We start from the raw sequence: 25931 nt of genomic DNA, 5'->3' as shown, positions 1-25931 counted from the left end.
CATTCAAACCAATTCGACCGACGATCCGAACGCGTCCTAGTAATCGAACGCACACGCAAATTTCTCGAAGCGCGTGCACAGCATTCTTCGATGCTCCGTCCGTCGGTTCGCTCGTGTTTATCATAAAATCCATCCGCCGCAACCGCAACCTTGTTCTCTTTTCGCTACGCTACAGATTCATCTGCGCCGCGCCTCGTTCACGATATATCAGCTGGGGATTGTTTAACGCGGTAGACCAGGATGCAGCGTTCGACACGGAGGATGGGGCAGCTGCAGAACGCGCGGACCCCCGTGAGCGATGCACGTCGCAAGCGGAACGCGGATGGAAGCGGTGGAACGTGGCCCGTGCGCGGAACACGCCCGTACAAAAACCGTACGTGGACGGGGGCGCACAATGCGAGCGCGTTGCAACGGGCGTGCACAAAGGGCGGGCGAGCACCGTGGGACGACCGACACGAAATCCGGCGAAATCTGCTCCATCATCGGACGCCGACAGGACCTTCCTAACGAGAAACAGGCTAGATCGGTCGAGATCTGAAGCTAGGTGTTCAGTCGAGGGCGAAGCTACCGCGTGTCGGTCTCCGAAGCGTTCCTCGCTAGCCGCCGCGTTGACAGCGACGACAAGTACGAAAATACCTTAAGACCGTCACCTCTGTTAGTCAGTTGATTTCCGAGAAGCGACCTCGAAAGCGACTCGCGCGAGTTTTACTCGGAATTTTACTCGCGCACGTTCCCAAAAACCATCAGAACCGGACTCGCGATCGAGCGGTTAGTCAGTTCAGAGGAAAACGAATCGATGGCGCGATCGGCCGGCGCTTCTTGCCGCGATTAATTGTATAATTCCGACGCGGCAAGACAGCGAGCAACGTGCGCGGACGATGGTAAAGTTCAAGGCGAGCCTCTGACACCGACAAAGGTGTCTGCGGGAAAAACGCGTGACGCGATAAAGTTCGACGGCGAGGCGCGAGAAGGAGAAAAAACGAGCGCCGAGAGTGAGAGAGAGTGAGGAGGGGCAGAGAGGCCTGCGACGAACGTTTCCGCGACAAACAGCTCGCTCGATTTCGACGGGGGGACGAGAGGGCGGGCGTCGAAAATTCGAGATCGAACGCGATCGATCGGCTCGAACCAGAATATGGAACCGGCTATTTAGTGAGTCACCGCGACCTTCGACGTCGGAACGGCCAGAAGCTGATCCGTGGCGATCGAACGCGAGCGGGGCGAGAGGAAAAAAGCGAGCACGGAGAAATCACGGAGAGCGCGCTGGAAAATAAGGGAACCGCCGGAATCGTGCGGATCCCGCGAACAAAGCCGGGAAACCCAGGGGCGTGGAGGGGCTGCTCGGTTTCGGGGATGCTCCCCGGCCGCCGCGTTTCCCTCTCTTTCCCGTGTTCCTCCGGTTACACCGAGTCTCGCTTCTCGCCTGCCGTTGCCGAGGCTAATACGGCCGGACAACAATGCGGACCCGTCCGCATTGCACGCGTCCGACCGCTAATTCCTCGCGCTTTTTCTCTCCCCGTCCAACCCCTCGGACGCGGAGACCTTGTCCCGCCGCGTTCCCACCCCCGATTTCCGCGTCAGGTCCGTTCTTTTCCTCCGCCGCCTGGCGTCGGCTCCAAGACCGTCCCGCTGGAATTGGATTTCACCAAGGACTTTTTTGCGATATCCCAGCACGCTTCCGCAGCCCGCCTCTCACGAAGAAGGCGACCGGAACGCGGTGAGTAGAGCAAAAACCCGGCGGAAAACCTCTGTCCAGCGTTATCGCGGCAAGATGCTGCTCCAACAGCTTCCGGAAGAGTTTCGACGGGTCGGACAATCGACGGGACGCCGGTCGGGAACGTTTGAACCGAGTGAAACCGGAGAATCGGGGGGAAAAATTGAAGCCGAAGTCGCGCGCCTGGCGCGGTAGGACGGTTCCTCGTCTTCCGAGGACTCGTATCGAACCGATGAAAATGCAAATTTGCGGCGCGTCCCGGCGGATCGCGTCGGGCGGAAGGGAGGCGCGGGAGGCGTCGGCGGCCACTCGGATTGATTTCCGGTGAATTCCGGCGATGCGGTTCCCCGATGTACGTACACGTCGGGCGGGGGCGAGGCCTACGGTTTCTCGTGGGCTAATGGTCTCGAGGAAACGCGACGCATTCCTCCGCGGCATCGATTCGGAACGTCATTCCCGTGCGCGCACTGTTCCGCCAGACGCGTGTCAATGAACATTAGAGGGAACGGCGCGGATAAGAATACGGGGAGCAACACCGAGGAATATCGTTGTTAAGCCGGGTCGACGAGCAGCGAAAACAGTTCCTCGATCGGGGCAATTAAAGAGGGAACGCGGATAGGATCGCGACGAGGACCGAACAATGTACTCTGAATACGTAACAGCGTATCGCAGGCGGCGAGCGTGTCGTCGCACTAAATGCAGGCTATCGGGGCTCTAGTTTCCCGCAGGTAAATATTTCGTCGGCGGCGACGGCGGCGGCGGTTCGGGGCGTGCGGACGCGATCGTTAAACTCGTCGCCGGGACCTGCGGAGCAGGAATTCGTGGCTCGCGATTCCCTCGAGCGGCTTTCTCCCTCTTCCACCCTCTCTCTCTCTCTCTCTCTTTCTGGCTCGATGCGCTCTCCGTTCGTCTAGTTTATCGTGCCACCCGGTACATTCGGTAGCCCGATAGCGCGGTTATCCGGCGGCGGCCTCCTCCCGCTCCGCCTCCGCCACCGCCTCCACCTCCGCCTCTATCTCTGCCGCTCCTCGCCCCCGAAATTTGCATGGCATTTACATCCGATTGCGGCGCGACGCGGACCGAAAGTGGCTAGCGTGTCCGCCGCGCGGCCCGTCGATCGAATTCGCCCCGACGAAGGGCACCTGCCGGTGTTCCGAGGGTCACGGGCGCGTCTCCTCGGTGCTGGCGCACAGGCACGCACGCGGGTACCGCGATTACGCGTCCGAGACACAGCCGCGCCGCCTCTCCGGCGGGAGGAATCGGTTCGCCGAAACGAAAGGGAAATCGCGGGGCGAACAATGAACGGTCGCTTGAATGGAAACGCGAATGCGCGGGCCTACGATCCGACAGGCGAGCGTCTGGCGAGCGGAGAGACTTTTACAGACGCGATCGTTCTACGCGCCGCGTCGGCGAACCGATGGGACTCCGTCCTACGACATCCATTGTGTCCGATGCTACCGCGCGCGGCTGGCGTGATTTAGGATTTAGGTATTCGCCTGTCGGCTCAATTATACGGGCCGGCGGAAGGGGGACGTTGCTTATGGTTGCACATGCAGCGGGGTTACCCGCTGATTCTCCATTTAGGGAGCAAATTCAATCGGAACGCACGGAACAGCGAAACTTTCGCTTCGATCCACCGGCCGATGAGTAACACCGGTGTTCGTCGAGTTAATCTAGGAGGCCGCGACACCTTGGGTTAATTGCCTGCGCAATAAAGCGCGGCGAGGATTAATCTTCGAGTATATTGCCGAACTAGAGTGAATCACGGGCAATCAAGAGCGGGAGTTCAACGGATTAGCGGCGCGTTAGGGGGCACGAACCTCGGAGGTTCGCCAGCGTTCGCAGAGCAACGAAATCCGGCGAGTTCGGGTGTGCACGCGCGAGTGTGCCGGAGAACGTTCGACGCGCCGCCCACTCGGGCCGAGCATTCCTCGCCAGTTCCGAATGAGCGCTCAAGGTAAGCCGAGAAGAGTCAGGGTCGTAGGTGCTGCAGTTACGTCGGAATTGGACATTATTTTCAGCGAGTGCCGGCCACTTAACTTGGGCGACCGCGAGCGTGCTGCGTGTGTGCGCTCGGCCGGCCGTACGTGCGTGTCATAGGTCCTATTATCGCGGCCGCTCGGTGCCGGGTCCGAGTATTACGAGTCTGCCCGTCGAACTTCGCGCGGTCCTCTCTCTATTTCTCTCTTGCTCTCCTTCCCTCTCGAGGAGAGAGCCTCTCCTCCGTCGGCGCGCGCGGCCGGATAACTCCGCGGCTTTACGACGAGCCGCGTCCGCGACGTTAACGAGCGTCCCGCGGTCGCGCGACGATTCGCGAACGTTCCGGTCGAAAGCTGAACGACAAACGGTGATATCGGGATTCCGTGAGAGTCGAGCGGCGCGGGGACGCGAGCTCGGCCGCCGATACTTCGGCCAACGGGTAAGGTCTCCGGTTTCCTGTTAGCGAGGACGTCCAAGTGTCTCCCTCGATCGTGTCCCCTGACCTTTGCTCGAGTGGACGGGCCCTCGCGATAGAATTTCCTTCCTGAACCCGAGAGGAAGAAGAAGAACAAGAAGAAGGAGCAGAAGAAGAAGCAAAAGGAGTCGGAGCAGCAGAAGAAGAAGAAGAAGAAGAAGAAGAAGCGGGGAACGGTCGATGGGCGCGAGCGCAGAGCGTGGTAAAAGCGTTTCGTTTTTATGCCGGGGCCGTTTCTACGGGCCACGCCGGGCGATACTGGCTATCTAGCCAGGAGCAACAGGCCGGTTATAAAACGCTCTCGACGCGTCGGACGAATGTCGTAAAAGCGAGAGCACTCGTTCGCGAGCGTTCGCCGGTCGCAATTTATCCGTTTAGAATTTTGAGAGAGGTCGCCTCTTCCGCCTTCGCGGCGTTAATTATCGCGGGTCGCGGTGCCCGTCGCGCGAAAAACTGGGATAACCCTCTCGGCCTGCCTCTTCGCGGTCCGAAGATTCGGGGACAAAGGCGCGCGCGATTAAAAAGCACGCGAGCCGCGTTTAATCGGGCTGGTAGCCCTCGCTCTCCCTCGGGAGCACGGGAGATCACGCGAGCGGATCGCCGATCGTTTTACGACGCCGCGAGCCATCTCCCGACCGGATCCTCCGACGAAATAACGAGTCGAGACACGACGCGAAGAGGTCCTCCGGAGGCGAGGAAAGAGCGCGCGGCTAATTGAATCGTCGCTCGTTCGAGATTAGAGACGCGTCCCCGGCCCTCGCATGCCGGGGCATAAAACGCGATCGGCGAATGTATATTAAGCAGCCCCGATTTTACGAGCCGTCCGGTAGGTGGTGAGACGATACCGCCGTAAGACGATACGCACGAGCGATCGCGGGACCGTTCGGAGCGTAACACACTGGATCCAGGGATCCCGTCGATCGATCCGATGGAATTTCGCGTCGGGACGAAAATCGTCGAGCCGCGCCGCGCCGCGCCGCGGCAGTACGCCTTCCGCCTCGTCTCGTCTCGTCCCGCCTCGCCTCCGACGAGCGAGCCGACACCTTCTCCTTGACATTTTCCGCCGACACCTACGGGCTATTCACGCGCCACGGAATTCATTTCTCCGCGCCGATACGATTCGTTTCGACGGGATCGCGCGGTCGATCGATTTCTCTTCTCGATTACATCTGCGAGCCACGACGCCGAAGAATTTCCTTGTTGCCCCGGGAAGCTTTTCAGCTTTCGTTTGTTCCTTTCGAACGCGTCTTTCGTTTCGACGCTGAAACAATAGCGGTACTGTGCATCGTTATAGGGGTCGATAGAGCTCGCGGAAAACGCGTCGCTGCAATGGAAACGGCGCGCCGAGGACACAGGGCTCCGCCGGATCGGGCCGGAACGGAATCTCGAAGGGAAGCATGGTCGGCTCGCGGCGCGATTCGATCGGAGCATCGATAAAATTGAGAATGCACGCGCGGTCTCCCGGTTTTAATGAATGAACGTCTCGTGGATGCGGCGAGGGGGGAGGCGGCCTGTAGTGGGGAAGGGTGCGGACGAGAGGAACGAGCCACTACTGGCAGTGCTGGCCGAGAGGGGGAGAGAGGGAGAGAAGGTTGATGCGCGCTGCGAGAGAAACACTGAAATGCCGGCTGCATGTGCACGCGGGGAGCGCGCGCGAGACCACGGACCTGAACGTACAGGCAAACACACACACGCACACAGTCGCGGGGAGAGAAAGAGCGAGAGAGAGGGAGCGAGAGTTAAACAGGCGTTTGTGTAACGGCGGGACGTAGCCGGAACGGATAGCTCGCCGCGGCCGTACAGATCTACATAATGTTTATTATGCTAACCTAGGCCAACGCGCTTGCATCAACAAGTGTTATATTATCATTCAAATAAAATGTTTTAATCTGCATACGTTTTATCGGGCTCCCGCGGGCATGCGGAATGGCGCGCCGGTGCGGTGGCACACGAGACACACGCGGGCCACGGACGCACGCGTGTCTTCGTACCCCCTAGACGCCGGACAGTCCTTTTAAACTCCTCGACAGCGCCTCGACCCGTTCGTCGCGCGCCTAGCATTGGAATCTCGGCTTCGGGACGGCTCGAAGTTGCCCGACACTGTGAAAATTCCAGTCGCTTCCAGTATGGTTCGAGTTCATAAACCTCTCTCGGAACTCTCGGAAATCTCGCTCGCGTCGGCGAGCTTTCTACCGGGAAGCTTCTAGGCTAATCATAACTTTGAATCTTTCCCAGACTTTCGAGACGTATCGAGTCGTTCGAGATTTCGAATCTTACGGAGACTCGCGGCAGATTTATGGAATCTTCCGTCGTTGATTACGAACGGTTCGAAAGGGTTTACTCTTTTTTTGGGGGGGTCCATTTCTAGAACCTGCTCGGGAAAGCGCAGCTCGCTGATAAACTCTCCGCCCCGCGGGATTATAAATTCGTGGCCAGTCGATCGGGAACGCGTCCCGGCCGCGCGAATTTACGAAGAGTGTCCGGCCGCGCGAGGACGCGCCGGGAGAGGTCGATAAAATTACTCCGCCGCAAATAAGCCGTGGATTCGATCGCGTACAAATGTAACGAGCGCGACGATAAATACGCTTGCCGCCGATTCAATTACGAATCGCGAGCGTCCATCCTTCCGCGCGAATTTACGGCGAACGTCGCCGTCCATCGTCCGGATGAATCCCCGATCCGCCAACGTTGATTGGACCGAGCCCAGGCTTTTTCCCTTTCGGCGAAGAAACTTTATAGCGCGGAACGTCGATCGCCGTCGACGGCGCAGCCCGTTAACCGGGACAGATAAACTCGCAGGATCGACGAACGTATTTCCCCGAAATACCGGAGACGGCACCGTTACGCCGCGGCTCTAGATCCGACGGCGGGCAACCTGTTCTCGCTGCGGGCCAAAGTTGAGGAGCCAATAATATCCGCGCGGGTAACTGTGATCGCGTGACCGTAAAAAACCTGATTCGTTCCTCTAGAAATCGTTGATTTATAGAACGAAGCGGCACGAATCAACTGCGGTGTCTCTGAACGAGCGCTTCCGTTTTTACCGTTCGACAGAAAGTATCGAAGAGTCTCGACACTCTTTATCCGCTTAACCCCGCGAACTATGATCTCCTTACTATTCGTAAACGTTCATCTGTAATCGTGTTTGTTCGACGACGCAACGATCGGTAACAGTAAAATAATGGTGACATTTCGTTCGACTATTGAAGCTTTCTCGCAACCCTGACCGTATGGCCAGAGGTTGGCGTACATCATCCGCACTGGAAAGTTTGCGACAGATTTTCGATTAGGCGGGTCGCGAGGAGGCCCGGCGAGATTCGAGAAAAAGTTCCGCCGTAATCCGACGGTTTATCGGTCTCGGGGGTCGCGTGGGGCGGATAAAGCGACGGGCGTAGGGTAATTCCGTCGGCGGACAGCCCGGCAGAAGGGACGGCGAGGTGGTGCGTGCGTGGCCGCCGGCGAGCGGAAAAGCGCAGCGATGTGGAAAAAATCGCGTCGTTTCGGTCGTGTTCGAGGCGGGTGCGTGACGGCACGGATTCGTGGCGGCGGCAGTCCATGCGACTCGTAATTGTACTAAACGTCCGCATTCTTGTCGCCGGCGGCCGCCGCGCGGGCCGAGGTGTCGAGGGGGAGGTGCGAGAAAAAGCGAGGCGTCTCGCATTCGCGTTCGGCCTAGGAGCGCGCGTGCCGTTTCGCCCGCGACCGCGCTCGAGATCGAAATCTTCGTTATTCGCGTTACCGTTATGTCATCTTTATTGGATAACGATCGAACGCGCGGATTACCGGCGTAATCTAATAACCGCGGCGCGATCGTCCGCTTTCGAAACGGCTCGGCTCCCGCGAGGATCCTGGATCCGCGCCCGCCGCGGAAGAAGAAGAAGAAGAAGGGGATGCCCGATAATCAGTGACATAATCGAATGAATAATAAACGGATCGCAAATAATAGCGATCGGCCGGAATTAATGAATACGATATTTCGCGGGGCGAGAAACGTTTCGGCCTCTCCGGGAGCCGGGCTCGTCGTCCCGCTCGGTTGAACGCTCGATCGGAGACCGCTAGATTTAAATATCCAGTTATGCAAACGACGAAGACGACGCGATACTCCAATTGTGCCCGAAGGATCCGACGGATCGCGAGAAATTCGATCGCGAATGGAAGATCGCGCGGCGAGAGGGAGGAGAAACGAGAAGCTTTGTCGCGAGGAGCGAAATCGATTTTATATCGGCGTACGAACCGATGGAAGGCTAACGTTTCTGCCCGAAAGTTCGCGAACGGCGTCGTACGTCAAGAATATCTGCCCGTTAAGGGGTTAACGTCTCCGAGTTGGGGAAGCAGTCGTCGCCGGGACGATAAATAGAAAATGAGCTTCGGCTCCGGGGAAGCCAGAAACTAGGCAGACGAGCGGCGTCTCTTTCTGCTGGAAATCGGGCAACCGGCTCTCTTCCTCCGACGGACACGCCGCGGACGGTCTACGCGTGTGTTGCTTTCTCCGTCTCTGGGTCACTCGCACGGGGGAACCTGGGTGGGATCTTTCCGTGCCACCTGTGTCTTCATTATTCAGCAATGCAAATAGATTACCGGCGCATTACCATAATTAGATTCAATATTTGTAACTTGTCACGCCATTAGTATAATTCATCCGGCCGCGCTCCGTCGAATCCGCTCGGCGTGCTATCGCCCGGCCGGCCGGGGTATCATCGTGGAGAACGGGCGTCGACGTTCTCCCATTCTTAACATTTTCGCGCGGCGTTCCTCGTCGGCGACGCGGCGCGACACGCGACGCAACGGCACGAGCGTATCGGCACGAATCGACGAGGCGCGTCCGCCACGGATCGGCAAAAACCGGATCGAACCTTGGGCTAACGACAGGCGAGTTATTAACGCCGGGGCGGACGGAAGTCCTCGGACAGTCCACGCGTAAACCGAGCCCGACACGTCCAATAAATCGTTGCACGCCACGGAAAAACTGGCCGGGAGAAAAAAAAGGCGACCGATAATCTTCCAGATGTTTCAGCGATTCCGACGGTTTCCGCGTGGAGCTGTCGCCGCCGCGGCGTGCCGGTCGGTCGGCGCGTCGTCGGCGTCGAATTCTTAATCACCGCGCGAGGCAGGTACGCAGCCGCTGCTCCTCCCGCTGATATCCGACGGCGGACAACAGTCCCGCGAGAAAAACAGCGGCCCGGCGGGGGCAGGGAAGACAGAAAAATGGAAAAACAGGTCTTGCCGCGCGCGCAACGCTTCCACCCTGCGCGCCGAAGGCCGCTAGAACGTAATATCTACGCGGTAAGCGGTTTTTCCGCGCGAGCGAAGGTCGCCAACGTTGGCGACGAAGACGTCGAGGATCGCCGCGCGAGAGAACGCGTCGGTTTTCGGTGGAAGCGCCGGTGCAGGGTAGGCTGGAATCGTATGAACGAGCGCAGATTTTCAATTTTCCCAGGACTCGATGGAATTTCGGCGATTGCGAGCTGGAATCAGCGAGAATTCACGATCAAGTTCGTTGATAATCGAGCAACGTAACGCTCAATGGAATTATACTCTACTAACGTGTGTAATAAACGATTAGTCATTACGCAGACGAAGGGGGGAGGTTCGCGTTCTCTTAAGCATATGTTTCGATTCATAAAACAATTAACGCCGTACCATGTTAAAATTAGCAGGCGTCTAAACTTTCGTCAACGATAACTCTTTAACTATCGACTTCCGCGGCTATGTATATAGAACCTGTTTTACTTACAATCGCATTCTGAATCAATTAGCGAACTTCCATTTTCTTAGGGCGAAACACCTCCGTAAAGGTAGTTTCTCGTCCGACTAACGCAAACAACCCCCGAACCCCCAGAAACTGGTGATTTCCCAGTTACGGACATAAAAATAACGGAAATATTCATCTTCCGCGCGTTTCCGCGACACCGGCCCGGTATCCGTTTCCCCGCAGATGAAAATTCGTCGGAAATCGCGGTATCGCGAGCCTCCCGTCCCGCGCGGCGAGTCTCAGCCAGGTCGCGGATGTTTTCGGGTTAGTCAGTAGATCGGTGGTGGACGTTTGCCCTCAATTAACTTCATAAGTGAGTAAGGAGGCGTGCGCGGCCGGTCGGCCGGCCGTCGGACCGGCCGTATCTCGCGCGCGCACACGCGCTACTTCGCACCTATTCGGCGCCCGCGACCCAAAAACGGCGCGGCGTCGTCGCGGGATCGCGATAAAGCGGACACGGATGAGAATTTTCCTCCGCGCGAGCGATCCGATTCGGTCGTCGCCGGGCGTAGCGCGCGAGAGAGGAAAATTTTCAGCGTACCTACGAGCGAGCTTTCCGGTCTGATTCCGCGGCCGGCAAAGAGCAGCGAGCAGCCGCCGCCGCGCCGGTCGCCGGTAATTCACGCTCTTCGTCCTTCGGCCGAGGAATCCAGACACCGTGTCAACGAGACCACCGAGAGATCCTTCGTCCGCGGACTCGCGCGACCCGGCCGCGACCGCAGACGTTCATTGGGATCATCCTGATAAACGGAGACGCCGCACTTGTTCAAATTCCCGCGCGAGGCGCGGCGAGGCGAGGCGAGGCGAGGCTAGGATTGGCGAGACAAGGGCGAACGCCCGTGGTTTCCGCGGCGGAGTCGCGCGCACGGTGTCTCGAAATCGTAAACAGGAGCGAAGGCGGTGTAAAAGTTGAGAGCGTTGGCAGGTCTCGACGCGTTCACGGCTACCTAGGCGAGCCGCGCGCGATCTTTATTGTCCTATGGCCTCGATCGGCGCGCGCGCTCTCGCGTACACGCCCGCGCGCACTCTCGCGAGCGAGCTGCCGGCTGCTGGCCGGCGCACACAGGCTCCCATGAAAACGGCGTCGTCCGTAGGATCGCCGAGGCGCGACTCCGCGAGCGACGCCTACACGAGAATTCGCCGGTCGCCGCGCGGCGCGACGAGGACGAAAGGTAAGCGTGCATGCGAGCGAGAGCGATGGAAGGGAAGCGCGTTGCGCTCGGCGCGGAACGCGCGCGGAGTACTCGCGCGCGATCCGTACAGGTGTACGTTTCACGAATGCGCGCGCGTAGGCTCGTTTACTTAGCCAATGCCATACCCGAGTTATTTATCTGTCTTTTGCCCGGCAGCACCAGCCGAGAATACCTCTGTGTACGAGGCCCCAACACTCCTAGAGAGCCGTAACGCGTGGGTCCGGAGCTGTTCAAGGCCTACCTGCTCGATCGCCTAGCGCGTTCGCGTTCGCGTTCGCGTTCGCGTCGCTCGGACCTCGCGATTCCTTCTCTCCGTCGCTCGGCGAGCGCCTCCGTCTCTCCGTCTTTTCTGCTCGCTGCTACGCAGTACCGGCGAGCGGACCGATGGAAAAAGAGCATCGGGAAACGCCTGCCGGCGAAAACGACGACGGAATCGGCACGCGTTCGACGGAAGACCGTAGAAAGTCGAAAGCTGCCAGGTACCCAGGCGCGATCGTCAAGGCCGCCCTTCGAATTCCCGCGGGAGGCGATTCGAGGAATCGAACGCTAGGCTCGCGAAGATCGCCGCAGGGACGGGGGACGGAGAAGTAGAATCGCGACCGAACTCTATCGGTCGCGAGGTGTGGGTATACCTAAAGGATGAACGAGGCTCGTACGTGGTCGAGCTCGGCGAGCTCTCCGTAGCCGGATTGTCAAGTGACGTCAGCGCACCGGAAATGGAATGTAGGTAGCTGTGCTTATTAAGCTTCGCTGCCTGTGGCCGCAGAGGAAGAGACGGGCCGAGCTGGCGCGGGAGGGACGCGAGCAGAGAAAGAGAAAGAGGAAAAGAATCAGAGGAAGAGACTCGATGCGAATCGTGTGGCGAAAACGAGAGAGACGAACCCGGTGGAACGATGACAGAGAACGAGAGACAGAGAGAGACAGAGAGAGAGAGAGAATAGCGACACAGCGACTCGGCAGAGAAAGAAGAAGAGAGGGAAGGATGGCGTTCAATTGTTTCCTCCGCACACGCGTGCCGCGAGTGCCGCGCGTATCGTCGACGCTGTTCCTACTCGCGCGAGCGAGCCGACGAACGAGCGGACGTACGTATAGGTACGTCCGTTCGCGGGCGAACACCGACGGACGGAGGAAAACGGCGTCGTCAACGCCGACTACCGCCGCGACGACGCGACAACGACGATCCTAGTGTGGGCATCGGCTATTAAATCAATGCTGCCGCTGTCAGGATCCGTTCACGCCTCGCTAATGCGTCCGTGGAATGTCAACGAGCCGAGTGAGTCGCCGCGACTGCTCGCGGAAACCCGCGAGATCCCTGGCCCCGACACGATTTCCCCGTCCCTTTTGCGCCGCCTCGGAGAAGCTCCGGTCTTAAATGGAGCTGTGCGAGAGCGATCCTCGGATTCCGTTTTTGAAGATGAGGCCTGAGCCTCGCGAGGTTTTTATTAGATACCAAGACAGTCGAGCGACGTTCCCCGCGGAAACCGAAGCTATGCCTGGAGCGATGGAGTTTTGTGTAAACAAAAACCTGACCATGCAGGAAATAAGAGAATAGAGGATAAACTCAAACGACAACGCGTTGTCGAGATACGAGATGTGCCATTGGTCCACGGTAAAACGATCTTTGCCATTATCACGCTGGGTGTCACGAGTGTCACCGGTGACCCCCAACGAATTACTATCCGCTCGATTAAACGACGATAAATAATGCTACCTAATGCGATGACACTCAGCTAGCTAAACGCGCGATAGCAATCCAATTCAATCGATTTAATATTTCTTCCATTTCGTGTATCTCCATGGAACCGCGCTTCAGCGTTAAAGACGACGTCGCGAGCCGTTGACAACTCGCAAGCATCCGATCATTCGTAGACAGACGCGGAGGAGCGTGGGAGCCGGGCGAAGAAAGGACGATATCCCGATTGAATAATCCGCGGAACGGTATCCCTGGTATCGACAAACTCTTATCAGAGGATTGGGGGATAAGCCGTAACACGAATCGCGAGCGTGCACCCGTACGCGGGTCGTGGACCGCTATACGCAGACGTCACGGTACACCTATAACGATAATTTCGGTAGGTGTGAACGAAATGTCTGTGGCGAGCGGAAGACGGAAGCCTGAAGGATAGACGAAAAGGGGATGAAGCCTCCACCGCGAGAGCGCATGTCTTGCCGGCTCGAAGGGGTAGTCGACGCTTGCGCCATGGTACGGGCTCGCTTCAGTTCCCCTGCCCCTCTCGGATCTCCTCTCCGTTTCCCTACGGTGGTCTTTCTTCCTCCTCGCGTCACGATTCCGTCTACTCTTCCTTTTTCCCCCATTTATCTGTTTCTCCTTACCGGCCGCTGTCCTCGGATTCGTATGCGTTTTCCATCACCGTTTCCCTTACTTTCCATTTCTCCCCCATTATTCCACTCGCCTTGCAATCCCTCACGCTCTCCCTTTCTCTCTCTCTCTCTCTCTCTCTCTCTCGCTCAGTTTCACTCCCCCCATCAGCTCGCCCATCGCTGTCTAACCCCTTTTACCGTCACCGAGGTTCGCGCCTCGTCGCACTCCCTCCCCCGCGTGTCTCGACGCGTCATCGTCCTTGCGAACCGAACCCCCTCCACCTGACAGTTTCACCCCCTTTCGGCACGGCGCTCATTGTTCGCGCGCGTCACGCACCAACCGAGTGAAACCATCCGACGATTTCCTGGTTGACACCTGGTTTCGCGCCTTTTCCTCGCGCGCGGATCACTCTTTTCCCCCGTTCCCTCCTCCCTTCGCGGTCCCGCGAACCGCCGGAGAAAATTGCGATGCCCGCGAGAGCCAGTAGCGCACCGGGTTTATTAACACGCGTGACGGTCGCGATGGAGCCTGAACCGTTTTCCATCGCGCCGCTCGTTCGTATCGGAGATAAACGTTATTAGAATGAATTATTAACCGGTTGGTATCAGAGTTTTTATTATTCTAGTTATCGGCGGCTCGGAAGCGCCGATCGTTACGGACCGCCGTAGACGTCGCGCCATTAACGAGGAATTATTCCGAGCCTAGAACCTAGATCTCGGATATAAAGTGACGTTGTTCTGCGTTAATTAGGTTTCTTCTAAAAGACTTTATTGCCCTCCGATTAAAGTAAAAATCTCGTTAAAACCAGTTGCGCAATCGAGGTCGCGAAAACCGCGCGTTCTTCGACGGCAACCCTTGGTCCCGCACTTTGACCGACCGCGCTCGGCGCTCGGGAGCCGCGAGCGCGTTTGTCTTCTCGGTTCGCGCGCGAGTCACGGGGGAACGCGAGCGAGCTGACAGGTGAACGGGGATTAGAGGACGTTCGAACAATTGATTTAACGGTTGTCCGTTCCAGGCCGACTCGTTGATTTCCCTCGAAAGGCGAGCCGAACAAAGAATCTCCCCCTCCCTCCGGCGAGTCACCGCAGGAAAGCCGCCGCTATCGTCCTCCCCGCGGCGGTATCTTGCCAGTTAATCGCGCGCTCCTTGCCATGCATAATTAAAGGCAATTCGCGCTTCCACGTAATAATCGGACTCGCGTGGATGCGCTTCGAAGCAGCACGGGTCGCGCTCGACCGCTGCCGGCCGCACGGAGAACCGCGTAAGCGAGTACTGTTCGTCGCCGCTCGCAGGAACCGGAAACGCGTGTCCGCCGCCGCGATCAACGCCTTTATACGGACAAGAGATGTCCGGTGTACGATGGTCCGCCGGAATGTCTGCCCTGCCTGTCCTCCGTCGTCTGGAAGCTTTCCCGTTCCTCTAAACTACCTTTCCCGAGGAATCCTCTCCACGATGTAAGAAAACGCGTCCGTTATAGTCGCGATTTCTTCTGAACATTTTACATACTTCGTCAATGGGTGTGATTTCAAATAATTTTCAAGCATCTCTCGAGTCGAGTTATAGATAATAAAGAATCACTGCTGTCGCATCGTTGTTTAGCGTGTAAGACGTCGTTCCACGGTCTACAGTAACTCGCGATAGTATAGCTCTGAAAATGGACGCGTACCGAACGGGGAATCGAGTCCAGGCAAAAGCAGGAATCGTCGGAAGTGTCTCTAATCGCGGGGCAACGCGTCGTTTCCGCCGGTTACCGAACTAGCCACCGGCTCGCTTCCACTGTGTACACTTTCGTTCTTGAAGCGCCGGATCATTATAGCTCTCGGGTGTAGACTGCCGGTAAATCTGTTAAACGACGGACTGGTTTAGCAGCGGAACGCGTCTGCGCTGCCGGCGCACGGCGATCGGCTCGCCGATTATTAATATCGCCGTTGGTGCGCGATGACGACGCGACGCCTCGGAAGATCGTAACGCGACACCTTTCAGCGACGCCTCCCTCGGACGAACGGAACACGGAAGAATTTATTCGATCGTCCCTTATCGGCGATCGCGGTGCGCAACCGCGGACGTTAACTCGTCGCGAATCGTCCGGCCGATCGGCCGACGATGCCCGTCACGTCCAACGATTTATTAGCCGGGTCCAGCGATTCAGCGTCGATCAAGATTTCCGTTGAACCGATCGCGAAAAAACATTCCTCGGAACGAACCATCGGTTTCCGCCGGACGGAACGGACGGTCGCGTCGATCGCGGGATTTTCTTTCTCCTTTTTCCAGGCACGCGCGGCGTCTCGTCGGCCGTGCCTCGATCCGAGCGGAGTTCTTTTTTTTTTTCTACTATCCGAGGCAACGACGTAGCAACCAGTTATCGATAAACACGCGGACTAGAACGTATTCCCGCGATACCCGGAGAGGAGGAGGCCAGCTGTGCAAAGCGGATCGTCGATTCCCAGGCCGAAAGACGTTGCGCAACGCCGCTAGGATTCCCGCCCGAGGCGAGCCGACCGATTCGAAACCGAGCCGATCATTCGGCGCCGCGAGCAAAAATTGGACCAGCCGGAATCTACCTCCAATTATTTCGCGGACGATTGGAACCCGCCGCCTCGGCCCGCCGCTGATGGGAAACCGGCGGCCGCGCGGAGTCACGCAATTATGCAATCTCGTTTCGTTCCGCGGAAATCGAAATCTTCGCGTAATCGGAGACCGCGCGAATTAATTGCTCCTGCCGAGGACGTCGATGATACTCCATTGCCCGACGCCGTTCCTGCTCGATCGTTTAACACGTCGATCGCCACGGGGATCCCGCTCGTTTTCCGTGCATCGTTACATTATTCTCTCGTAACGAAGTAGCCCCGCTTATCGAATATTTCTATCCGACGTTCGTTCTCTTGTTGCAACAGTTTCCAAGGAACTCGGCAGCTCCGGACACCATGACGATCGACGCGTTAACGGAACAGCCGTTTAAAGTCTACGCGGTTCCGAGCAGAAGAAGACGCTGTGCACCGACAAGGGAAAAATGAAATACGCGTCAATTAATCCACTGGCGAGTTCTCTAGCGCGTGTCGTCACCGTTGTCTGCGGATCGCTCGAGCAGGTATGAATCATAAATTGGATATCGTACGCGCGTTCGCGAATCGTTCACGCGTCGCACGCGGGAAGGAATCGGCCTGCGAGCAACTTCGGTTCTCGAACAAAAGGTTTCGCCCTGGAAATCGATCCGTTTCGTTAATCTCGGGTTGCGTCAGCCCTTCGGGCAACGAAATCATCGCTCGAGGCGGATAATACGGCACGCGTGTTGTGTTCGCGGCCTCGCAACGTTCCGGCGATCGAAGCTTTTTCTCGACTAATTATTTCACTTGTCGCACCAACTACCGCGATGATTAACGGTCGCGCTTGCGTTCCTCCGCGGCCGCGCCAATAACGCGGCCAATAATTACGCGGAGAACGATGCTCGCGGACCGAGAAAGACCGACCGACCGACCGATATCGCGGGCACGAAACGTTCGCACGGCTCGTTCGACGGCATCGACGGGCAGATTTTCGTCGGTCGTTATTAAACGCACGGCTCGCGACGCCCGGTAATTAACGTTTAACGCAGGTGTGGCTGTCGCGTAATTGCCCCCCGCCCCTGCCTCCGTCGACAACGGAATCCGGTCCCCCGTGTTCGGCGCGCGTTGTCGATCACGGACGGCGGTCCGACGTGTACGGTCGCGACGCGAGCGGATTAGAAATAAATTAAAAAAAAAATGAAAAAGAGACAAACAAAAAGAAAAGTAAAGAAAAACAAGAAGGCCAGTTATGTTTGTTGTATTACTTTCATGTCGTTTATTAATTAAAATTCAGTAGTAATTTAGCTTTCCGCCATTCTAACAAAAACGTTCACCACCATTCGCCAGATCTTTATTTTACGTTAATAATAATTAATGTTTAATTATAATAATATACAGGGAGAAGGAGGAGCTGTGTACAGTTGCAATTCGTTCGCGTAGGTATATCTCGGCTTCGGTTTCGTCGCGCGCGCGTCTCTCCCGTTCCGTTCCGTTCCGTTTCGAATCTTTCCGCGCGGCTGTCGCACGCGTGTGCTCCGCGTACAACTAAATTCGTAAGTGTTTGCTTCACACGCACGCCTCCGCTCTTTTTCTCTCTCTCACACACGCACACACGCCCAACCAGCCATCCACTCGCATGCACACACGATCGTCGCCGACGCACAAGCTCTCGCTCGTCACCGAAAGTCGGCCGGAAATCGAAGAGGTCGGCCGAGGCTCGCGAGAGTCGCACGGAATTCGAAATCGGGCAAGATTTTTCGATTCGCGAGTTTCTCCATCGGCCGCGAACCAGCCGAGCTCTTCGATCCCCGCGTTCCCCGTGTCTTCGTTCGTCGAACGACGACGGCTGTCTCGCTGCCAAAATCGCACGCGACCGTTGTCCGGCATCGTTTCCCCGCATCCGCTCGATTCCTATGTACAATTTCGCGCGGATCGAACTCGCCCGCTGTCGCAGTTCCTACGCAGTCTGCTCGAAAAACAACGCGACGTTCCTCGGAACTCGTCGCGCCGGCGAGATCGTCGTCGCCCGTCCGCGCTGGCCGGCCGAATCCTTCGAATTCTCCCGGCGGAACCGGGAAAACAAAGGATTCCAGGCCAGACGGACGCGACAAATGAAAAAAAAAAAGAAGTTAACGAAACAACACGGCCACGATCGATCTCGTCGACCCGACGCGCTTCTCCGCTTCTCTTCCTCTCTTCGGACGCGCCTCGCGCGAACAACAAACACCCGAACAGGAAAAACAAAAGAAAAACAAGCGATCCGTGAACGCGCGATCGCGGAGGATCGATCTCTCAGACTTATTTTCGACTCGTCCCTAATTGTCATTTAAGAAGCCGCCCTATCAACGACGGATTCGACGGAAATCGAAGGCGCTCTGTCGCCTGCTCTCACCTCGCCGCTTTCGCCCGGCAGTCTCGCGCCGCGAAATTTTCCAAAACCCGAGGAATCCCTTCGGCGCGACAACCGGCGAGTCCGGACTCGCGCGGAGCGCCGCCGCTCGCCGGCCAATTGAGCAAATAATCACGGAAACCGTGTCACCGATAACGCGCGTAATCCCGACGCGGAGCGCCGACTCCGCGAACTGTCGCCTAATGAAGCCGTATCGATCGCCGCGAGAGAAATCCGTGGATTGGACCCCTCGTTCCCTCTTTCTCTGCCCTCCACCTCCTCCTCCTCCTCCTCGCTGGTCCCCCGCCCTTTTCCTCGGACCGCGCGCGATCCGGGCAACTTCCCGATTTTCGAGAATCGACGGTCTAACGAGCCGAACGATTCCGCCGGGCCGACGAACCTATCATTAGAGGGCAAGAATGTGGATGGATCACGGAAACGAGCGGTCTCGGGGACTTTTAAACGCGTTATAACGAGCCGGGCTCTCGCGCGACGTTGATCGCGGCCTGTCCGGGCGTCGGGGCCCGGGCCCCGTCGGCTTTTACGGTTGCCAGCCCTTATTAAACTCGTAGAAACTCGCCGATAGAGTCGTTCCGACGATAATGTGTCACCTGTTCCAGCTTTCGTCGGTGCGCGCCGGCCCACCCGGCCCGTGAACAACACCGAGCCGTGGATATAATGGATTCCGAGGGGCTGCGCGAGATCGTTTGCTCGCTTAACAGGGCTTTTACGACTTTTTAAGCGTTGTTCGTTGGTGTTCCGAAAATCTGGCGTAGCTCACAACCGAGTCGCGGGCATGAAACCAAAAATTCTCGTTTGACGGACGGTCGTGGCGTATCGGGAAAACGTCGGGACTAAACTCCGGATTCCGACGCGTTGTTGTTGTTGTTGTTGCTTTTTTTCTTTTTCTTTTTTTTCTCTTTTTCACGTTGCACTTGCATTTGGAGAGCTCGCGCGGACTGCGAGGTTGGAAGGCGGGTTATAACGACGAGTCGGTCTCGCGTTCGAGAAAACAATGACGGGGGTTTCGCCGGATTGCCAGTCCCGCTAAAGCTGCTCGCGCATGCAGATCGCGTCAAGGATCGTCTCGCGGGCGTACGCGTTTCGCATAATTCGCGCGTGCCTCGAGAAATTCATTCGACGGGTTCCTCTTCTTTTTTTTTTTGTTTCTTTTTCTCTTGTTTCCCTCCGCGCGGCGAGGAGAGCCGGGATCGGGCACGGATCGGGAACGGCAGCGGCGACACGACGCGCGTCCCCTTCGCGATCCCCGGGAACACCCTGCGGAGAGGCCTACCGGTGAAAAAAAAGGCGTCGCGGGAGAAGCGAGCTGGTTCGTTTTCGCGTAGGCTTTGCGCGAGGAACATGCGACGGCCTGTACCCCGAGAGCAGCGACAACAACCGCGGCGCTGGAAGGAGAGGAGATTCGACGACGGAGAAGCGCGCGAGAAAAAGCGAAGGGACCGAAGGAACGGACCGCGTGACCACCTACGCGACCAGAGGCGTTAAAAAAGGAGGCCCGAGGACGCGCACCGCTCGACGACATACCTGTCCGTTGCGAAACGCGTCGCAGGAGAGAGAATATTCGTTTCTTGCTCGAGCTTCGACGGGTAACGAGCGGTTCGACGCTGGAAGATAAACACGAGAGAGCTTCCGTTCCGCGCGGAAAACGAGAGGAATCGATTTCGACGCGGGAACACGGTCTTCGAAAGTGATCCCGCCGCCGCCGCCGCCGCCGCGGCTTCGTTAACTTTAATTTCAGTTTCTGCGGGGGACCGGCCGAGAGAGAATGCGCGATAAAACCGAAGCGGAGGCTTTGTTCTCGCGGGAAGAACCCCGCTGAATCGCGCGGTTGAAAGCGGAGTCGGGGAATGGTTTCTGGTTTGGTGGTTCCCTTAGCCGGGCGATATCCTGACCGTGAACGGATCCGAAATTTCGTCGCGCTAATCCTAATATGTACAGCCGATCGGAAGGACACGGGGGTGGGTGAAATTGACGGGCCCGCCAACGCGGCGCCGAAGACCCGTCGAACCATGGGGGACAACACAGCCGGGAATCGATTACCCGGTCGCGGAAAAATCGCGCGCGGAGCCAATCGCAGAGCGTGAACCACGGGCGTTTTTTCTGTCGGATCGTTCGCCGGAGAGGATCCTCTCGCGGCGGTGGAGAACCGGGGCCTCGGCGAGAGAGGACCGAGGAAAGAAACGGCGAGACTCGGCGGTGGCGAGGCGAGGAGCGCGAAAGCGTGTAACAAACAACACAGGGGAGAAAAAGAGAAAAGAGAGAAAAGGGAAACGAGAGAAGCGATTTCGGCGCGCGGTGTGCCCGGCGGCGACGGATCAACGCAAGAATCTCGCTCTGCGATTAGCCCCCGGGCAACGGAACGGCAATAATAACATTAATAATAGGTAATATTAATAATAAGTCGGTAATAATAAAGAATAATAATAAATGACAATAAAGAGACGACGAATAATATAGTATCGGTAATAATAAAACCATCGTAATAATGACAAATAATAAAATGACAGACCCTATTTTCTCGCCGTTTACAATAGTTCCAGTTTGCTCCATTTTTTTCTTTTCCTTCTTTTTAGCCGCGAAACGGTGCCTCGACGTTGGAAACATCGCAAGTAACATACATATATAGTATATATGTATATATATATATATGTATATATATGTATATGTATATGTATATATAATACAAACTACAACCCTTCGCGATAGAATATCTCTGTCTCTCTGATATACATAGATTCTTCGTGCCGTTTATACATAATATATCTTATGTTCATATATATATATATACCTACATATATATATATCTATTTATTTGTTTATATATATATATTTATATACTTACTCTTTATACAGAAGGGGTTTTTCTTTGCGAGGGGGTTCTGCTGTCGCTAGGATTCGGCACACGTTTCCGGACACGCGCGTGTTATTTTTCCCCGTTCCACGCGGCGTGTCCTTTTTCGTATTATGTCTTTTGGGTTTACTCTGTCGCGCCGCGCGTCATTATTCCCTCCAAAAATTCTCGATTCCTCTCGCAGCTCCCTCGTCTCCGACGGTCGAGCCTCGGCGTTCTCCAAGCCGTCGGTGGCGGCAGCGGCGACGGCTGCTGCTGCGGCGGCGGTGGCGGCAGCGACGACGACGACGACGATGACGACGACGACGACGATGAAACCACGACGACAACGAAACGTCGACGCTGCGCGCTCTCACACTTAACTTACTAGCTTTATCTAGTACATTATTTACAGTCCATATTTACTTATGTTACATCATCCGGCGGGTTTGCTTCGAACAAATCCCGCGCGAACACACCGCTCTTCGCCTCTGGCTGCGTTCCTTTCGTTTTCTTTCGTATATACACGGCCATCGTCCGTCCGTCGCGCCGCAATATATCCGCACCGCGTCGGGTCGGATCGCGCGAACCTCGATTCGTCCCCGAAGGACGACGCGCGTTTCCCGTCCGTTCTCTCTATCTTTCTCTTTCTCTGGATGCACAAAACCGTCCCTCGTATTCGCCGTGGGTCGAAGAAATTCGAACAGCGCGCACTTTCTTTTCCTCCTTGGATCGTCGACACCGTCGCGAAACGATTAACAAACGGGACAACGGCGACGGGCGGCGGGAGGGTCCTTTTCTTTTGCGGTTCGCTCGTGGCGAACGAACGGCACCAGCGAACAACGAACGAACGAACGGGCAAACAACGGACGGACCGAATAGACCGTAGACGGGTTACGCACTTCCGACACAGGGTATCGCGCACGGATCGGTCACGAAGAACGTGCACGTAACGCGCGCTCTTCAATGATCCGGACGTTGGACAGGGTCCTTTGGTCCCCGTCGCGTAGACGACGACGACGACGATGATGTCCCTGGCGTTGCTGGATGACGATGAGAAGCGGTGTCTGGGCGATCCAACGATCGCGGTTAATCGCAAGCCTCCCCGATGATCCGGGCTCGGCCTCGTGAAACCCCGTTGAACCTCGTCGAAGCGTATCTTGAAAGCGATTCTCGTCGGGCACACTGGTTTAGTTGGCGAACACCCGGAATCTGGTTAAAGTCCGTGGTGCCGGTGTGCCCGATCGTCGCTTGCTCCCTCGTTCTAGGCGCATCGCGCTCGGAAGAAGCGCGATAAACGCGCGCGAGACTCTTCCGAACAGCTCTAGGACCACGGCTACGAGTTGGACGAGTAGCTGTTGGTCCGCGCCTGTAGGTAGTGATGATAGAACGGAGGGAGCGTGTCCGGCGGCGAGGAAGCCACCGGATGATTGTTCGCCGAGTTCTGTGAGGTTATCGAGAGGCCCAACGGGGGAGGCCCGGGCGAACGCTAGTGAGCCGCCAACGAGTGGGCCGTGAGACCCTGAGGGCTGAGCATCGGCGGACTGTGGCTGTGCCCCATAGGCGATCCGTGCAGGTGATCCTGCGGATGGTAACCCTGGTGGAGGCCCGCCTGTCCCTGATGCCCGGGCGGCATGCCCTCCATGATACCGTCGCCGAGCGTGTTCGGCGGCGTCATCCTCTTCTCCTTTTGCCGTCGGTTGCAGAACCACACCCTGACCACCTCCTTCTCGAGCTGTAGATTCTCCGCGAGGCTGCCGATCTCCTGCGCGGACGGTTTCGGCTGTTTGTGAAAGTGTTGCTCGAGGGCGCCCTTCACCGTCACCTCGATCGAGGTGCGCTTCTTCCGCTTCCTGCCCTGGGCGGCGATCTTGTCGATGCTCGTCGGCGAGCCGGTCGAAGAGTCCGCCTCCTCGAGCCACTTCTGCAGCAGCGGCTTCAGCTTGCACATGTTCTTGAAGCTCAGCTGTAGAGCCTCGAACCTGCATATCGTCGTCTGCGAGAAGACGTTGCCGTAGAGAGTGCCGAGCGCGAGGCCGACGTCCGCCTGGGTGAAGCCGAGCTTGATCCGCCGTTGCTTGAACTGTTTCGCGAACGCCTCGAGGTCGTCCGAGGTCGGCTGCTCGTCCTCGCCGCTGTGGTCCCGGTCGTGCGCGTGGCCGGGATGGAGCGCGTGGCCGACCGGCGAGCCCGGGTCCCTTAGGTTCGGATGGAGACCGGTCTGGTGATTGTGCAGCTGGGGATGATGTTGATGCGGGTGCGAGTGCAGCATGCCGTTCATCGCGACATAGTGTTGTTGCAGGGTGGTGGGCGAGGCCGCGCCACCGCTCGGATTATAATGCGCCGACGGGACGACGGGCGCGTGCCAAGGATGCGGCGATGCCATTCCCGGCGACTGATGAGGACCGCCGCGGTGCGGATGCATCGACTGGTCGTTGGCAGCGGCCGCGGCCGCCGCTACCGTCGCCGCCGCCGCCGCCAACGGTTTCACGTCCACCAAACCGCCGGCCGCGTTCGTCTGGTGCGGATGATGGTGCGGATGATGGCTGGTGTGGTGCATGCCCATCGAGGACGCCCAGTGGTCGCTGCTCGGCTGCAGGCTCACCCATGGATTCGCCGCCGAGAGGCTCGCCGTCGGGTGCGACAGACCATTTGGCGACGGGGACGACGACACCTGGTGATGATGATGATGGTGGTGATGATGTTGCGGCGCCGGCATATACTTCATCTCCCCGGCGTCGGCGGCGCTGCGAGGCGAGCTCGAGGAGTAGCCACCCACGGCGATGTTCATCCCAATCGCGGTACCCGAACCACCATCAAGCTCGGACGACACTGCGCTACCAATCGGCATGTACGTGGTAGCGGCCATCTACTTCCCCTCGTCCGGAGGTTTCGCGAAACCCGCTTCGCTGTTGGTTTATTATCTCCCTCGGATCGTGGTCTTCGGTTCGGGCTGCCCCTGCAAGGCACCCCTATCCTGTGGTGCACTCTTGCTTCCTATCTAGCCTCGCTGGCCGGATCTCTGTTCCCCTTTCCTCGATCCACGGACGTTGCTTCTTCCACTCGTAAACGCGGTTACTCCGTTTCCTTCTCACAGGGAACCAATGCTCCGAACACCGAACACGTTCCCGACGTCCACCGGGATGTCTACGATGACGAACAACCGAAATGCTTCAGAGTCCTTTCTCTCTATCCCTCGCTCTTGATCAGCGATCACGAGTCACACGCAGCGCACAGTCCATCTTTTGCGGGGACACTCGAAATCCCTGGTGAGCGACATGGTTGCGCGTGCAAACAACCGATAGTCCATAATATCTCCGCGCAGCTCCGTTGGAAATCCGTGACAACGGTGCGGATTACCGAAACACCCTCCGCTAGGGCCGCGACTCTCGTCCTCCGGGGGTGGTCCCCGTCGGAGACGGTGTCCAGCTTCGAACGTCCAACACCCACGACGGTTCACCCTCGTGGTCAGCCAAGTGTCTCTCGGACTATCCGAGCTGACTTGCTGCCGTGACGCGGCGTAAAACGAAAACGGGTTATCACTCGCGGTCGTTCGGTTCTTTACCGAGGATCATCACTCATCACCGGATCCTGGTATCACTGAGGACGTTGGTCCGAAACGGAGCACGACGACGACGACGACGACGACAACGACGACGATGACGACGACGACGACGACGCGGCGACACTCGCGTAGCCGAGACCGTGGACGTCGACGGCTCGGCGTTCACCGAAGACGGTCACGACCGGTCTTGTACTCCAGAGGGTGCGGGCGAACGGATCCACTTGGACGAGCGTTGCTGAGCGAGGACGGCCACCAGAACCAGAAGCGGTACGGCAGACGAGTAAAAGGTTGCACGGCGGTGTCTCCTCCGGTGGTGCGCGTACGCGTGTACGCTTTCCTCGCGTACGGTTTGTCTCTCCCGAGTGCGCGAGCGTGCGGAGAGACGCGAGAGCGTGCGAGCGAGCGAGCGAGCCAGATCGAGCGTGTGTCTGTGCGTCTGTGTATGTGTGTACAAGAGAGAGAGAGAGAGAGAGAGAGAGAAAGAAAGAGAGAGAGAGTGAGTGAGAGGGGAGGAGAGAAAAACTGTGCGAGAGAAAGAGAGAGATTCTGTGTCGTATGTACGTGTGTGTATATACGTGTGTAGTACGTGCGCGCGCGCGCGAGAGAGGAGGGACGACGGACTCGCAAAAGATCTCGCTCGAGCTCTCTCATGCGTTATGCATGTCGTAGCTGAGAGCGACTGACTGCCTCGCCTCGCAGCTCGCTCGAGGTTCCCGAGGCTCCCGGACCACCGCTCGGTGGAACCGACTCATGCGCGCCACCGTCCTGCACATCCCCACCGAGTCCCGATACCGCCGCTCCGATTGGCTCCGCTCGCAAGGTGGCCGTCGACGAACGTCACCGTCGGGCGGAACCTGGCGCGACCGCGCCTCCGAGGCAACCTACGCACCCCAGGCGCCACTGCTCTCACCCCTGTCCTTTTCCTCTCTTCGCCCCTACCACGAGAGTTTGCCACCAGTCGACTCGATCCCAACTCGATTCGAGTCGACTCGAGTCGACCGGGTTTCAACCCGACTCGACCCGACGCGGCTCGACTCGACTCGACCCGGCCCGGCCCGACCCGACCCGATCCGACCCGCTGCGATTCGAATCGACTCGAGCACCTCGGGCGCGCACGATCTCCGACGTCCGCGACGTCGTTGCCGTCGACGA

The 25931-nt window shown here is 57.7% G+C and overlaps 1 protein-coding gene and 1 long non-coding RNA gene across 5 annotated transcripts in view; one reads left to right on the top strand and one right to left on the bottom strand.

Annotated features, from left to right (window-relative positions):
• LOC143175166 (uncharacterized) overlaps nt 1-16511 on the top strand; it is an 81532-nt gene extending 65021 nt beyond the window's left edge. The window contains exon 4 of the long non-coding RNA XR_012999875.1: nt 16326-16511. This is a non-coding gene — a long non-coding RNA (uncharacterized LOC143175166). The remainder of the gene's footprint in view (nt 1-16325) is intronic.
• The window catches only part of vvl (ventral veins lacking), a 44116-nt gene extending 18617 nt beyond the window's left edge, over nt 1-25499 (bottom strand). For all 4 annotated transcript variants that reach the window (XM_076372842.1, XM_076372840.1, XM_076372839.1 and 1 more), the window contains exon 1: nt 21227-25499. In XM_076372842.1, the coding sequence (XP_076228957.1) occupies nt 22704-24083 (1380 nt within the window). In that variant the 5' untranslated portion in view covers nt 24084-25499 and the 3' untranslated portion in view covers nt 21227-22703. The remainder of the gene's footprint in view (nt 1-21226) is intronic.
• Nucleotides 25500-25931: the final 432 nt, after the last annotated feature.

This window comes from Nomia melanderi, chromosome 12, assembly GCF_051020985.1.
Source record: "Nomia melanderi isolate GNS246 chromosome 12, iyNomMela1, whole genome shotgun sequence".
NCBI classification, from domain to species: domain Eukaryota; kingdom Metazoa; phylum Arthropoda; class Insecta; order Hymenoptera; family Halictidae; genus Nomia; species Nomia melanderi.
The sequence above is the reverse complement of the archived record's forward strand: the minus strand, read 5'-3'. Positions and strand labels throughout refer to the sequence as shown.